At 44.6% G+C, this 16,826-nt stretch overlaps 1 protein-coding gene across 3 annotated transcripts in view; it reads right to left on the bottom strand.

Annotated features, from left to right (window-relative positions):
- The window catches only part of FAM114A1 (family with sequence similarity 114 member A1), a 70,103-nt gene that overhangs the window by 6,827 nt on the left and 46,450 nt on the right, over positions 1-16,826 (bottom strand). For all 3 annotated transcript variants that reach the window (XM_066384889.1, XM_066384890.1, XM_066384891.1), the window contains exons 8-12: positions 13,241-13,364; positions 8,702-8,793; positions 6,724-6,885; positions 5,736-5,875; positions 2,056-2,128 (exon numbers count right to left, since the gene is read on the bottom strand). In XM_066384889.1, coding sequence (XP_066240986.1) covers positions 2,056-2,128; positions 5,736-5,875; positions 6,724-6,885; positions 8,702-8,793; positions 13,241-13,364 — 591 coding nt within the window. The remainder of the gene's footprint in view (positions 1-2,055; positions 2,129-5,735; positions 5,876-6,723; positions 6,886-8,701; positions 8,794-13,240; positions 13,365-16,826) is intronic.

Below are 16,826 nucleotides of genomic sequence, written 5' to 3'. Positions count from 1 at the left end.
CGGTAGAGCGTCGGACTGGCATGTGGGGGACCCGGGTTCGATTCCCGGCCAGGGCACATAGGCGAAGCGCCCATTTGCTTCTCCACCCCCGCTCCCCCCTCCTTCCTCTCTGTCTCTCTCTTCCCCTCCCGCAGCTAAGGCTCCATTGGAGCAAAAGATGGCCCGGGCGCTGGGGATGGCTCCTTGGCCTCTGCCCCAGGCGCTAGAATGGCTCTGGTCGCGGCAGAGCGACGCCCCCCGGAGGGGCAGAGCATCGCCCCCTGGTGGGCAGAGCATCGCCCCTGGTGGGCGTGCCAGGTGGATCCCGGTCGGGTGCATGTGGGAGTCTGTCTGACTGTCTCTCCCCGTTTCCAGCTTCAGAAAAATACAAAAAAAAAAAAAAAAAAAAAAAAAAAAAAAAAGAAAATCATAAGGAAATACATATATAGTATTTACTGAAAATAACCCACACATAAATGGACCTGTGCAGTTCAAACCTATGTTGTTCAAGGATCAACTTTATACACATATATAAGTCTAAGCACAACACCTACTGCTGAACTTTGCTACTAAATGTGGACTGTGGGTCAGGAGCATTGTTGTTATCACTACTTGGGAGCTGATTAAACATGCAGACTCTCAGTCTTCATGCCGGACCTACTGAATCAGAATCTGCATTTTAACGGGATCTCCCAGTGATCTGCTTGAGAAGCACTGTGCTGGAATACAAGATGTGAAAAGGAATGGAAAGCAACACCATGAATAGTACTCACTAACGTAAAGAAATCAGTGTTTACTAGGAAATCATACAAAACATACAACACACACACATGCAGACACAGACACCCTCATCACTAGACAACGAGAGAGAACCAAGCGGTTGGCTGTCTGTCAGATACGTCTGACGGGGCGCCGACTGGAAGTCGAGAGACCAACTGCAAGGTCTGGGGAACGCGTTCAGCCCTCTGGGGTCAGCTTCCCACCTAGTAAACTGTGGAAAGAGTGAGAAGAGAGTACAGTAGAGCCTGGGGAAGCTGAGCTGAAGCCAGCCCCGCCTTGATCTCAGACCGTGAGACCATAGTTTCTGTTGGTTAAGCCACCAGTGTGTGGTACTTGTCATAGCCCTAGGAGATGAGCACATCTGTAACCAAAACACCCCCACTCTAATTAAAACAGGATGTTTCTCATGGGCAGAGTCATCTGCCCTTGCTTGCAGGGCTTTAACAGGAAAAGTACAAAGACTGGAAATGAGTCTTTTCTGCTCATCTTCTCCTGCCCCGTAAGGTGGGTTCTACACCGTGACTAATTTCTAAAGGAAAGAACCAGAAGCCACACCACCAATGAATGCTGAGCCGTTCAAAGTTGTTTTCTTGAGAATAGGAACGCATGAAAGTTGTTTTCTTGAGAATAGGAACGCATGAAAGTTGTTTTCTTGAGAATAGGAACACATGAAAGTTGTTTTCTTGAGAATAGGAACACATGAAAATTGTTTTCTTGAGAATAGAAACACATGCCAATTGGTAAGCTTTTTCTTTTGGTTAAAGTTGAAGTTTCACAGCTTTAACCAAACTACTACGAGTTGATGCTTCTCACTCCTCCCCACCTTCTCTCTCTCTCTTTTTCCTCCTCTCTCTAAAAAAAAAAATCAATAAATAAAAAGCCAAGAAACTTTTCATCTTGGGTGGTTCATCAAATGGCTCTGAGGACAACAGTGAATGCAAATATGGAAAATTATTCTTGAGTTCTAGACCTCAGGTACCAAGTAATGGAGGGAGACTTTGTTTGACACTTTAAAAAACAAATAAAGAAAATGGGGCCCAGGGTAGTTTGAAAATGCACCCAACATCTTGGAAGTCTGAGATGGCAGTGTCAGGGCTAAGACCCAGTCATACAAGAGCCCAGAACTGCCTGGCTTTAGACAAGGTGCTCTTGGCCTAGTTTTAGCAAACATCATGGTGGAGCTTCTGTTTGATGGACCTTCTGTTTTGTGGAGCTATTACAGGAGCCTGAATCCTACCCTTTTCCTTGGAGCCCCTCACAGGTAAAAAAAAAAAAGAATTGATATTACAATCTTACCCCAATAGTGGTTAAGGAATTTGTAAACTTCTTTGATAAGGATGCCACTTCGTTGCACATTGCAGTAGTTAACCTGAAATAAAAAAAAAAGGGTTGGGAATTTACAATAAAGTAAAATAATTTAACCAGCAAGGCAATTACTGATGCCTGACCTGTGGTGGTACAGTGGATAAAGCATCAGCCTGGAATGCAGAGGTCGCCGGTTTGAAACCCCAGGCTTGTCTGGTCAGGGCACATATGAGAAGCAACTATATGAGTGGATGCTTCTCGCTCCTCCCCACCTTCTCTCTCTCTCTTTCTCCCCTTCTCTCAAAAAAATCAATAAATAAAATCTTTTCAAAATGGAATTAAAAAAAGACAACTAATGATATTAATACCATATTCTAAAAGTTTAAAGATGCCCTGTAGAAATGCTCTTCTCAATGATCTTCCATGATTCACAGGCACAGTTTAATCTGATCCTGGTTCTCTTTGCATGCTTAATTAAAGAATAATTATCTAATTCAGTCTTTCTCTTTTTAGAATCAAAAGCACATGCAGAACAGCTTTGAAGCAAAGTTGGCCCCAGTGCTGCTGAGGATGGCTCCATGGCCTCTGCCTCAGGCACTAGAATGGCTCCAGTTGCAAGACAGCAACACCCCAGATGGGCAGAGCATTGCCTCCTGGTGGGCATGCCGGGTGGATCCCAGTCGGGCACATATGGGAGTCTGTCTCTCTGCTTCCCCTTTTCTCACTTCAGAAAAATACAAAAGACAAAAACAAAAAAAGAGAAAAAAACCCACATGCAGAAGAATACTAGTCTTGAGCTCTACATGTAGAAAAATTTAAGATAATTGCCAAGTGGCTTTTCTCCAGCCACTGGGGAAAAAAAAATTTGGTTATTTAAAAATAATAATAAACATTCACTGAGATACTCTGTTAAGTACTTTTGTATTAACAATCACATTTAATTCTCATAGTGATGTTATTGGCCACATTCTTATTCCCATTTTATATAAAGATAAAGAATCTCACATTTAAGTTTAAATATAAGTTGCTTAGGACATGCAGTAGTAAGTAATAAAGATGGGATTCAAACTCAGGTGTCTCTCGATATCCTGACTATTTTTATTGGATGCTTCAAAATAAAGAGACCGTAGAATATGTTTTTAAGACTTATATCAAAACCCCAAGTTTATTCTAGCCATCCCACTTCTAAGACTTTATCCCAAGGGAGTAATGCAAGATGGACACAAATATTTCACTAAAGCAATGTGTCATAACATTTCAGATGATGACAAACACTGAACACAATCTACCTAACGATGTCAGTACCGTCTGATTTTAAAAAATAATTATACTGCTCACAAAAATCAGGGGATATTTTATAGCTTTATATTCATTTTGAAATATTCCCTAATTATTGTGAGCAGTATATATGACTTCTATAAATAGTGATTAAAGTGCTATTAGAAAAATAATAACTCAAAGTTAAGAAAAGATCTAGGGAGTAAGAATTAAAGTTTGTTTTGAGAAATAGGCAGCCTTGCCTAAGCTCTGTGTTCAGGTTTATTGAGCAATATCCATCCATCCATTCATCCATCCATCCATCCATCCATCCATCCATCCATCCATCCCTTCACCTAAAAGTTCTTTGCAAAAGGGTCAGGAATGAAGCTAGAAGATGGTCCAGAGCCACTCTGTTCATGTCCTTAGGCAGGTGGGTGGAGAGGCACTTATTATACAGACAGATGTGAGGCCTGATTATCCCCTGCTGTGCAGCTTGGTAAGAATGGGACGATCAGAACTGGGAATCAGAAACACGCTAAGAGTGAGGACCTGCTGTCCATACTCAGGACCTTCTGAACCTCAGCCCTCTTTCAAGTCAGAACAGTAAATATAAACCAGTACTTGGGTGTTTCCTCAATAGTTTAAACTTTTCTTATTTGCCTTTTCCTTTTATATAGTGAAATAAGTAATATTCTCTTCTAGGCATATTATGGGCAGGATTGTACTGCTCTTTAAAATTTTTTTTTTCTTCATTTTTCCAAAGTTGGAAACGGGGAGGCAGTCAGACAGACTCCTGCATGCGCCCCACCGGGATCCACCCGGCATGCCCACCAGGGGGCGATGCCCTGCCCCTCTGGGGCGTCGCTCTGTTGCATCCAGAGCCATTCTAGCGCCTGAGGCAGAGGCCACAGAGCCATCCCCAGCGCCCGGGCCATCTTTGCTCCAATGGAGCCTCGCTGCGGGAGGGGAAGAGAGAGACAGAGAGGAAGGAGAGGGGGAGGGGTGGAGAAGCAAATGGGCGCCTCTCCTGTGTGCCCTGGCCGGGAATCAAACCCGGGACTCTTGCACGCCAGGCCGACACTCTACCGCTGAGCCAACTGGCCAGGGCCTTTTAAATGTCTTTGATTTTCATATGGTTAGATATGAAAAGCTAGGCTACATGACAAAGCCTTACAAGTGAGAAAAATGCCACTAATATGGACTTTTTAAAAAGGTCCTTCCACTAAAAATTTGCTCCCTACCTACAATGCCAAATGCAGTAATAAGCAAAGACTAGTTAGTGAGCTGAATGAGTGAGTTATGTACCTAAATATTTTTAGGAGGCTCTTATTTTGGTTCCTGTGTCTGTATAATAACGAGATGGTATTGGAACCTGTGCTAATTTTTTATATCACACACACTGTCAAGTGTATAAAAGTTAATGGTTTAGGCCCTGGACGGTTGGCTCAGTGGTAAGAGTGTCGGCCCAGTGTGTGGAAGTCCCAGGTTCAATTCCCAGCCAGGGCACACAGGAGAAGCGCCAATCTGCTTCTCCACCCTTCCTCCTCTCCTTTCTATCTCTCTCTTTCCCTCCCAAAGTCAAGGCTCCACTGGAGCAAAGTTGGCCCAGGTGCTAAGGATGGCTCCATGGCCTTGGCCTCAGATGCTACAATGGCTCCGGTTGCAACAGAGCAACACCCCAGATGGGATGAGCATCGCCCCCTGGTGGGCATGCCGGGTGGATCCCGATTGGATGCATGGGGAGTCTGTGTGTCTGTTTCCCCTCCACTTCTCACTTTGGAAAAAAAAAAGCTAATGGCTTATTTTTCCACTCCATACCAACTATTTTAATGAACACTATACCACCTATTTTCATGTGTATAATACCACATACATACATTTATTTCACTAGATAAACTAGTAATAACTTCTATTTATTGAAGAATATAATACAGGCAATCCATAGTGAACTGGCTTACATTAGTGACTGCCATTGCCAGAATTTAGAATATTTAGAGCTGGTATGAATCCATAGGAACTGTGGGCGTGTGTTTGCATATTTTTTGTGAAGCTTGCTGAGAAGTCACATTAAGGTGTTCTTTCAATATTCATGTAGTATGTTGAAAATGTAACTACCCTCTAAAGTCTGTACTTCTAAGAGTTGGGTCTCTTAAAATAAACAGGTCTGAATGATTTAGGGTGTCTTCCCCTAAATCTCTTCATAAGTAATTCCAAAAATGTCTAGTGAACTATTATTTTCTTACTAACACAATTCATTTCTTCAGAAAGTCTTTGTTCCTTAGGATGATCACAAACACTGGAATCAGTTGACTTGAAATCTGAATCTTTAGTAGCCTAGGGTGTGTGCATGTGTATTTGAACGGCATGTGTATGTAATATTGGAAAAAATATAAGTTTAGAGTAACATTTACTTTATCAGAACTTTTGCTTGGTCCTGAGCCGGTTTCTCCTCTTCTTGTCCATGAAGAATTAATTCTGCGACCTTATGAAGTTGCTCGATACAGCGTGCTGTGACTTCTGCCAGACTCTCGATGGACAGCATGTACACTTCCTGAAATTAGTGAATGCAAGTAAGATCATTATTCACTGAGCAAATGCTTAAAAAAAAAATCCCGCGATATTAAAATATATATATAATTCTTGAAAAAAAAACATACCCAAATAGGACCTGAAAAAGTTTACCCAAAGTTTAATGGGCGTGCCTTAGACTTTCCTAAGCAGAAGGGCTGTCTGGTTCCCAGGGACGTGGCAAAGCGTAATCACAGCTGGGTCCCATATCTCAGAGTAAGGCTGGGCACACAACAGGAGGTGCCCAAGGAGGCGTGGAAAAGAGCGGCTGAATGTATAGAGCTCTGTGGACATTTTTCTCAGTGTGGTCTAATTTAAAAAATTACATTCTCTAAAATTAAAACCTAGTGTAAGAGGAAGTTATTGCAAACTCAATTTTGAACACAGGGAGGATACAAATTATGCACATATATTTATATATTTATTAAACTACAGAATAAAAACTATGGCAATAAAAATTTTTTGGAAAAAAAATGTCTTTATGCCCCGTAACTAATGAGATAACTTACCTCATTAGTTAAGGGACATAAAGACATTTTATGGTTACAGATTTGCATACAAGATGGAATTTCACCCTCAAGGTAAATCAACTATGTTCTTAGAGATCTTCCCCCCACTTTTAAATTATAATTGTAACGCTATGGAGAAAAGCTACAATACCTATGCCGAGTCACAGGTTATCCTGGCATAGAGAAATTTTAGTTTTTATTCTACTGATATTCGTATTTCTATAATGAGAATGAAATGGCTCTTCCTTACTTAAAATCAGGCTGCTAATAAAATGAACATCGTGATACTGCTCTTAAGGGGGACAACCTGAGGTACATTTACCTCCACTGTCTTAGTTCTGCCTTCCTCCTTTCCGTCTCCGTCGGGGCTTTCCGGTTTCTCTTCCTTCTCTTCCCTCTCAGTTGTCTCCTCGGACCCCTCCGCCACACCCACGGGTACTGTGGTCTGATGCTCTTCCACCCAGTCGTGGGCTTTTTTCATGGCCTGCGAGGGCCCCCAGCCAAAGCAAGACATTTATTATGCAATAATAGTAATCTGGAAACTGAGCAGGTGGTGGCGCAGTGGATGGATAGTTACATGGAGACTTAGAAATTACAACCTCCAGACGAGGATCAAGTTGCCCTAAACCTTCACGGTTGGTTCTCTGTACACGTCAAGAATGATGGGCAATTTCTTAAGCTCCTTAGAAACAATTTGGTGTTGCTTTTGGGTGAATATAAAGCAGGAAAAGGGGACAGAATAGGAAGAAAGTATGGAGAGAACTGGACAGGGCTGGAGGATTTCTTAAAAGCACTCTACAATGATACTCAGCTAAGAATAAAAATGGCAGTCACCTGGAAAGAGTGATAGCGTATTTTTCACTTTTCATGACTGACTATAGAAGAATAACAGTACTTTTTAAAAATACAGGTTAGAGATTTTGCCAGGGTCATTGCTAAAGCAAACTCCCTCATTCGGCATGTCTCATGAAGCCCTTAGTGTCTCATGAACCTGATAATATGTCACGCTGCGAAGATGAAAGACGGTGCTTATCCCCTCCAGCCGTGCTGGGTCTGCTGGCCTCGCCGGGAGAGGGAAGGGTCCCCAGAAAGGCCTGGCGCCGCTCTGTGACTACTTTAATTTCACAGAAGTACCTAAAAAATTATGACTAAATTGAACAAGCATAAACCACCTTCCTTATCTGTTATTCCCTGAATTTAGAAAGGGAGCTTTTATCATTACAGTTTAAGCTGTTTGCTTAAGAGGAAGTTGGATTGAAGCTTATGCTAAACTTACTTCCCATATTAAAGATTATATGTCCAGGCGTAATATGTCAGCGTGTTGAGTGGCAAGAAGATTTGGGGAGACAAAACCCAACAACCCTATGCGTGGAGCGTCCTCTTTCTGGGACCGAGGTTTTCCTGACTATGTAAGTAAACCAGGGGGACCTTGGAGGCCGCACACACACTCCCCGCGCAGTGGCAGGTGCCGCACGGAGATGAATGAGGCAATTTCCCATCGTGCTCAAGCCCCTGACCTGCCGGAATCTGTGACCTCTATCAGAGATAAAGGAATTACTCATCTCTCCTCCTCACTGCCTCACTCTGCCCTTTCCTCACCCACCTTGATAAATGAGGGCCTGTGTCAACTACCGCTCGCTCAATAGAAGAAAGGGAAAACAAAGAAACTGACACTGTTCTAAGTAATTAATGATCAATCAGCGTCTTCATTAAAAAAACTTCGCAGCATGACCCTGTACTAACTTGTCAAACCTACTGTGGCGCTATCAGAAGAACCGAGGCTGCTCAAGCCCACAGGTCCTCAGACACGACGCAGCACCAGCATCCCAGGTGGGAGGGGACACGGGGCTGACCTGGCTGATGTGCTTCCTTCTGCCTGATTCTGGCTGATGTGCTTCCTTCTGCCTGATTCTGGCTGCCACTTTAGTGGGGAGGGGCGGTGGAATCTGAAAAAGCTCCTTAGTGGTTCTGCACCCCCTTTCTCTCCCCTGTGCTGAAGATCACCACTCTCTGATATAAAATTCCATTTTCAGGAGAAGTGACTTGTTCAAGGTCGTAAGATAATTACTACTAAAGTTGCCACTAGAACACCCAGGTCTCCTGACACAGTCTGGCATGTTCTCTACCATCGCATTTCATGATGGAGCCTCCTCGAATCTTAATTACTGACCTCAGACTTTTTTTTTTCCACCCATGTGCCATGTGGGATTTGGGTTTTTTTCAGTTCAGGTGGTTCTCTGGAATTTTATAACTGAGACCTTCTCCTAAAAAACAAACACCCAGATGCAGACGGTGCTGACCTTATTGAGTTTGTCAGGTGTGGCTGCAACATGTAATTCAAAGAGAAGCTCTGTAAGCATGCTAGCAAACTCTTCTCCCTTTTCTTCTGAGCCTAGAAATAGAAAATGACAGAAGTAAGAGGCATGATTTATTTTTCATCTTTTAGAATGTGGCAGCTCCCCCAACCCACGGCCAGCCCCTCAGCTGCCAGGCAATGAGGAGTGTCGCCCACGTAGCACCCAGCAGAGAGGCAGCAGGCTGCTATGGAGTCTCGGGGCTCACATCACTGGCTGGGACAGCCCCAGGGGGCCTGAAGGCAACGTGAGGGCAGAAAGGGACTTCCTCGTCTTACTTTCAGCTATAGGTGGTCAGTAGCTATTTGCTGAAAACATGACTGAATGAAAAAAATGAATGACCCTTCTCAGGCCTGAGTGACCTGGGACAACACTGTATTTATGACCTAGAATTCTTATGCCCAGCACTGTGACTCTAATAATACCCAGGGTGCCCGTTCATGCCCACAGAGCCACGGAGCTGAGGAAGCCGAACTGGTCTTGATGGAGGAGGTGATGTCTGAACTGAGCCTTCAAGAATGAGAAGGCATTAGTCACATGCACAGAGGGAGAGTTGGGGGGTGGGTGGAAGGGAGAGAAGGGGAAAGTGGGAGGGAGAGAGGGAAAGACAAAGAGAGAGAGAGGGAGAAAGAGAGAGAGAGAGAGATTCCATCAAAAGCTGAGATTCCCCTTTCCCCTGGGCTGAGAAGTAGGCAAAGTAAGAGGGGCAGGGGAACGTCTGAGCTTCGACTGGCGTCATGCTCAAACCGTCTGGTCTCTTCACTGTGCAGGAGGCAGTGTTACAGGCAGAAAGAGCCCTGCTCTACGCCTGCAAGGCGTGCGATCCACCCAGCTCTGTCATTTAGTGGATTGGTGACATGGGGCCAGTCACGGGGCTTCTTAGCTTCCAAAACCCTCCTCTGAAAATTCAGGGCAGTAAAACCCACCCATTTCCTCTTTAGCAGTGTTACCAGCCAAATAACATAACAAATGCAAAAGTATTTTGTAAACACTAAAGTTTTTTGTAACTATGTTGTTCTGTGCTACAAAGAGATAACATAAAGAGATTAAAAATATTTGGGAGCAATCAGAACCAAATTAGGAAGCAAGTTCTTCGTGCAGCCCCAGCTTTTCAATGTGCATTCATTCTATAAAATAGGGGAGCACACCAACAGCTTCTGCCAAATACTTTGGAAAAAAAAAAAAAGATCACAGAGAAAAATGGAAGTAGACAAAAACAGATGATAGAAAATATTACAAGTCTGATGAGAAGACCTTTACCACCAAGGTATTAAAAATAGAAAATAGCCTTTTAACATCTCTTCCCAACAGTGGTAAACCAAATTAGAGCCCATGGCCGTGAGATAAAATTATACTCTGCTGGAAAGACAAACATGCAAATCATTAGCTAACATTATTAACTGCAAGGAGCCTGATATTAAATTTATCTTAAAAAATGATAAATTTTTATTTATTTTTGGATACTAGCAAATAAATTACTTAGCAGTTAGGAAGCTTTTAGGAATTTAAGTGCTTACAAGAAGAAAAATTGATGAAAATGTTCCAGTTTCTCCTCGAGTTTTGCTCCTGGATTATCTGCTCACCCTCACTGACAAATTGTAACACTCCACCCTAACTGGATTCATTTAATGACCACCCTGCTAGTCTTTTCTTTGGGTTCTTCTTCAAGGGTTTGAATGACATTTATTAAATTAATTTAAGTCTAGAGTGGTTGGATCATCTGGAGCTGCCCTTTGGGAAACTGGGTGTACTGTGGGAGATTACAGGGTTCTGCCACTGAAGGAGAGACAGAGCATGCTATTGACTATTTTAATTTTAATTTTGGGGGGTCATAATAAAAAAAAGGTCTCATCTTACTGAAGCTCTTCCCTGAGACTGGAACACACGGCTTGCTTCTGCACAGCACTGCACTGAGCCTCCTCGCCAGGGAGCAGCTCTTCCCTGAGACTGGAACACACGCCTTGCTCCTGCACAGCACTGCACTGAGCCTCCTCGCCAAGGAGCAGCTCTTCCCTGAGACTGGAATACAGCACTTCTGCACAGCACTGCACTGAGCCTCCTCGCCAGGGAGCAGCTCTTCCCTGAGACTGGAACACATGGCTTGCTTCTGCACAGCACTGCACTGAACCTCCTCGCCAGGGAGCAGCTCTTCCTGAGACTGGAACCCACGGCTTGCTCCTGCACAGCACTGCCCTGAGCCTCCTCGCCAAGGAGCAGCTCTTCCCTGAGACTGGAATACAGCACTTCTGCACAGCACTGCACTGAGCCTCCTCGCCAGGGAGCAGCTCTTCCCTGAGACTGGAACACATGGCTTGCTTCTGCACAGCACTGCACTGAACCTCCTCGCCAGGGAGCAGCTCTTCCTGAGACTGGAACCCACGGCTTGCTCCTGCACAGCACTGCCCTGAGCCTCCTCGCCAGGGAGCAGCTCTTCCTGAGACTGGAACACACGGCTTGCTCCTGCACAGCACTGCCCTGAGCCTCCTCGCCAGGGAGCAGCTCTTCCTGAGACTGGAACCCACGGCTTGCTTCTGCACAGCACTGCACTGAGCCTCCTCGCCAGGGAGCAGCTCTTCCTGAGACTGGAACCCACGGCTTGCTCCTGCACAGCACTGCACTGAGCCTCCCCGCCAAGGAGCAGCTCTTCCCTGAGACTGGAACACACGGCTTGCTTCTGCACAGCACTGCACTGAGCCTCCTCGCCAAGGAGCAGCACTAGCTAGGAAAGCGATGCTGCCTTGACTTGCACCGCAACAGTATCTCTTTGATGTTACGGGGAATTTGGGGTCCTCTTTTTACCCTTTCTGAAGCAAGCCCTGGTAGGACCGGGGTCTACCTCAGGCATCAAAAAACTGAAGCGAAATCGCCTGGCTCTTTCTGGTGACTGTTACTCTGAAAAGCAGGCATCTATTTTAGTTCATCTGGAATCCAGATACTCCCTGCATGGCCTTTGACAATAACTGTCTTAATTTCTTCATTATTAATGCAAAGACAGGGCTGTCATCCTTTGTGACTTTGGAGAAACATCCAAATGCTCAAAGACATAATTCCCAACAGTCTCTTCGACACTGGCCTCTTCCTATGCTTAACTGATTCTTCTAGTTTGACGCAATGAGCATAAAGCCTATTAAACTGGCAGCACATAGGTGAGTATGGGGGGCTACAGCAGGAGATGTATTGAAAGGACAGTTCGCAAAATGCTTAGAATCATTTTTCCCTGAGCGGGCATCGAGGCTGAAGTATTGGAGTGCTTGTGTTCAAGCTCTGATTAGAGGTGTGCAAAACACTTTGAGTGGCTTGCCAGAAATGAATGCACGTTATCACTACTCTGCATGTGGGTAATAAGAAGGGCAACCATGAATAAGAGCTACAATTTATTACACCTGTCCTGTTTCTCTGGCATTGTGTTAGCATGTTAAATAATCACAGCTAAGATTTTTGAGCTGTCTGTGTGCCGGGCAGTGTAAATATATATTTTTACATATATTATCATTCTCACAATAGCCCTTGAAAGTATGTATCGTTGCCTCCATTTTACAGGTGAGGTAATGAGTTTTGGAAAGGTTGCATAACTTGTTCAAGGCCATATAGCATGTAAATGGTGAAGATGTTGCAAATGGGATCCTCAGATAGTCCTAGAAGCCAGTCCTGTCTTGTCCATGGTTGGTTGGCCTTTAAGCATAACCTCCACGAAATGCTGTGGTTGTAGTGGCTGGTGACAACATCAGTAAGAAGTAACTGTCCATCTACATAGCAAATGCTTTACTATATTCTGCTCCCAAACGCACAACTTAATCATTAAGCGTGTCTACCTTTGAGATCACTTATTCCCCTCTCAAGAAAGCGTTGCTTCTCACAAAATAATTCCTTGGGGTCGTGTCATTGCCCGGTTGGAGGATTATGGGGAGAGCACACAGGGCTCAGTTCAGTGGTCGACAACCTGACCTGTAACACTCCAGTGTTCTCTGTGCCTTTGTAGAAACTGTACTTTTCAGATGGGGTGTACGCCACTTACAAACGCATTCTAACTCTTACACATATAAATTCAAAGGGAGAGGAAAAATATAAAATGAAATCCATTGAAAGATCTGCCCACAATCAACATCAGTCACATTTGACGACTTCCACGTGCAGATAAAAAATTAGACATCAGAGCACACACTAATCACAGGGGCCCTGAGTGCATCGCCTGCCTTGTTCATGTGACCACACCCATTCATTGTGCGCCTGGGATGTGCCAGGGATTGTGCTGGACACTGGAGACATAAAGATGCCTCAGTCAGGAATTCCCGCCCAGCAAGGGTGATAAATCAATGTGACCAGCTCCAGTAACAAGAGCAGACGCATGAAGTCTTGAGGGAGTGGGAAGGAAGAGGACTGAGTTAAATAATTCTACTCTGTTTAAAGGGATGTGCTTATTAATAGCAGTTTCCTAAGGATTACATCAATAGTCTGTCTTGCTATTAACTGATTATCTTCCTTTACCTTGTTCTTCTTGATTCTCTTCATTCTCTAATTCCTTGGCTGCAAAGATGTCTTTAATGGAAATTAGGTCATTTTTTAAGAGTTCCAGCTTCTCTCCATCAAATGATGCTAAAAATGACTGAACCTGAAAAAAGAAATAGGTCAGCATAACTGCCATCCCTTCTTCTCCTTAATCACATTTACATACAGACGTCCCCGGCTCTCCCGGGACTGAGGTGATCGGTGGTGTGAGAGGTAGTGTTGGGTGACATTGCCTATTAACTGGGCAACTTTGGGTAGGTTACACGAGCTCCCTTGGCCTCGGTTTTTAAATGTGCAAAGTGAGATCCGCGCTTCAGCGTGACCCTCGCGCAGTAAATGAGGTAACGACCGTGAGGCACGTCGCACGAGGGCGCACAGCAGACACTGCGTCAATGGTGGTGGCGGCTCTTCCACAGCAGGGGTTACACACACACTCTGGGGTCAACCCTGGGTTCAAATAGCAGCTCCTCACTTACTAATTATGTGACCCTGGGTAATTTACTTAACTTTTTTATGCCTCAGCTTCTTTATCTGTAATAATGGGGGCCAACAGCATCTAACTTAGAAGGCTGATTTGAAGGTTAAATAAAATAATGTACTTAAAAGTACTTATAGTGATGATCAAGAAATTATATATATATATATACACACACATACACACATTTAAATAAACATAAATATTACATATAAATATAAATACATATTACTTGCTAGATGTGGGTTTTTGTATTAGGGTTGCAAAAATGCACAAAACACATTTTTCTTCTCAGAGAGAGATCTTGTAGCCCAGAGGAGGGTGGCCCATGTTAACCATGACAGTTGTGAGTGGAGTGACAGTGGGGGCAGCAGGGAGGGAGCTGTCCATCTCCCTGTGGGGCGAGCGCCGTGCAGGGAGGTCTCATGTCCTTCCTGAACTGCTGCTCTCCCTGCCCACTGTCTTCAGATCCCCTTTGGAAACAACCTTTTGAAATTACTTAAAAGAAAAGTTATTTGTACGAATGGCCAGTCATCCTTTGTGAGTCTGAAGATTGATTTCCATTTCCAAGATGGTCAAAGTGCACGGAGAACCCCATAAAAAGTGAAGCATGGCTGTACAAATAGTAAGGCTTTTAATTCTTCATTCTGTGGGCCCAACGCTGTCTCTGGAGGGAGAGCCAGCAGAGGAGCCCCTGCCCTTTCGAATGTGTTTTCATATTCGTTGTGGTAGCAGACTTGCACATCAGGGTAAGTGATGGAGCTACAGAGGGCGCTGGGATGCCAGGAGACCATTTTCCTAAACGTTGCTGATGTAGCCAGCCCCACAGCTCTGGGCGGAAGCCCGGGTGGAAGTCACCAACAGTAAAACCCACTAGCCGTGAGTTCAGCAGGTGACAGCAAACGCACCCTGAACGAGGGCTGCTGCCCTCCTGCCCACCTCCGCCTTCTCAGACTGTTTCAGCTTATACGCTCATGGTTAGGTCTCAGGGTCTTAGCTGTGTCCACATCCTGTTCCTGAAAATACATTTCAGATATATTTTCTAAACAGCAGTTTTCTAAGAGTTAAAAAATAAAGGGGTAATTAAATAAATGTGTTAGAGCGCAGCACTTAGTGAAAATGTACATGCTCATGTGAAACATCTGGGTCTTCCTGTGTCCCTGGAGGGCAGCCATTCTCCGGGAGCAGTGGTGGTGGGGTGTGCTGGTTTGGGGAGCCCCCAAGAAGAATTCTTTTAAGCAAAGGACACTTTTGTCAGCGTGTCAACTACCCCGCATCTCCTTTGCTTCTTCCTAGTTCATTCTGTTATGCTAAGGCAATGTGAATCTTTACTTCAATCCAATAATAAATAGTAAGTAATAAATAATAAATAAGTATGCACTCTTCAATAAATATTCACGGGATGCTGACCCGTATACTTGGCACTGTGCTTACATGCTATCAGGAACACAAGGGTTGACAGTCTACCTGATAAATCTTTTCCCTGACTGGGGCCATTTTGAAGATTCTTGTTTACCATTCTTGTTAAATATTAAGTATAATGGCAATACAATGATTAGTTTTTCCTAAAGAGTTATATATTACAACCACTTTGCCATGCCAACCGCCGTCTGAGAATCAATCGAGTAGATAGTAACGCTAAGTGGTCCTTACAGTTCCGTCTACCGTTTCAGCTTTGGTCAATGGAATGTTAGCAGAGGAGATGTTAATCACTTCTGGGTCAAGGCTTTGGAAAAAATGTGAGTCTCCCCTTTATACACTCCTTCCGTATGCCGGTGGGATTAAGAATACATTGAGGCCCCAGATGATGGTAAAGGCTAACACTTGAGACTTGGATACGGTGGGGCGCACCGGGCCGAAGGGATATGCCTGCCCAGAGCTCACACACACCCCCCTTCCAGACCTGCCTTCTCCGGGTGACTCCAACTTCCCTCCCACCGCCTGCAGGAGCCTCCTCCCCAGGCTGTGCTCCTTCAGTGGGACCATCGAATGGAGGGGTCACTCTGAGGCCCAGGGGATGACCAAGAGGTGGCTGTTGGCAGGGTGTGGGTGGAACTTGAACCACGTCATCCTCACATGTGCCCATGAGGCTGTTCAAGGTGTGAGGCAGCTGGAGATAAAGGCGGGAGGGCAGGCGGGAGGGCGTGTGGAAACTTGAGGAGTTGGAGAATTCTAAACGGAACCGGGCCCTTTCAGGTCATTAGGAAAGTATATTTCATAAGGTAGGATGACACTATAGTTTCTTTATCAGTCTGTTTCTAAGAGTTCTTTTACTTTTAAATATTTGGTATGTGTAGGGTTGCCAGATAAAATATAGGGTATTCAGTTAAGTTTGCATTCTGGATAAACAATGAATATTTTCGTAGTATGTGTCCCAAGTAAGTATTCATTGTTTATCTAAAGTTAAAATGTAACTAGTCATCCTGTTTTTGTTGTTGTTCTTGTTGTTAAATCCGACAACCCCAGTATAGGTCTCCATTTGTATCCCTGCCGGCAGCCTACAAGCATGAGCATGGGTCTAGCAGAGGCACGAAAAGGCAGAGCCCGGCTCCGGGGTCCCTAAGTGCGGGGAAGCTGCTTGCTGACCCGGCACCCCTATCCTGGACTGCTACAGGAGTGGGGGTAACTCCTAGTGGACTGTTTATGACGGCACCCAGTAACTGTCATCACTAAGCCAAGAAAAAATAATCCTGCATCCCTTAGTATGAAAACTACAAAACCCTCCAGGTTGGGGAAAGAAAGCTGATCTCGTGGGAGCAGTATGCAAACATGCATCTCTCCAGAGAACCCTCCCTGCCTGCGACACCAGTCCTTTGGGGCTCTTTTCTAGGGACCTGAGGCTGTTTCACAGCGGAGACCAGCAATGGAACCAGCCAGAGTGAAAACTCTATTATCAGCACGATAACTTCCAGGGGCCATGCTCCCCTGTAAAGCTTTTAGTAATAATAACAAATATACGTAAGATAAGAGTGCATATAAATGTAAATCGTCATCCACATTATACAGGCATACCCAGGTACGTTACACAATGGCTGCTAACATTTATTGAGTGCTTATTATGTATCGGGCATGCTGTGACTCACTTCTCAT

Source organism: Saccopteryx leptura, chromosome 5 (assembly GCF_036850995.1).
Source record: "Saccopteryx leptura isolate mSacLep1 chromosome 5, mSacLep1_pri_phased_curated, whole genome shotgun sequence".
Lineage (NCBI taxonomy): Eukaryota > Metazoa > Chordata > Mammalia > Chiroptera > Emballonuridae > Saccopteryx > Saccopteryx leptura.
This window is presented reverse-complemented; position numbering and strand designations above follow the sequence as displayed.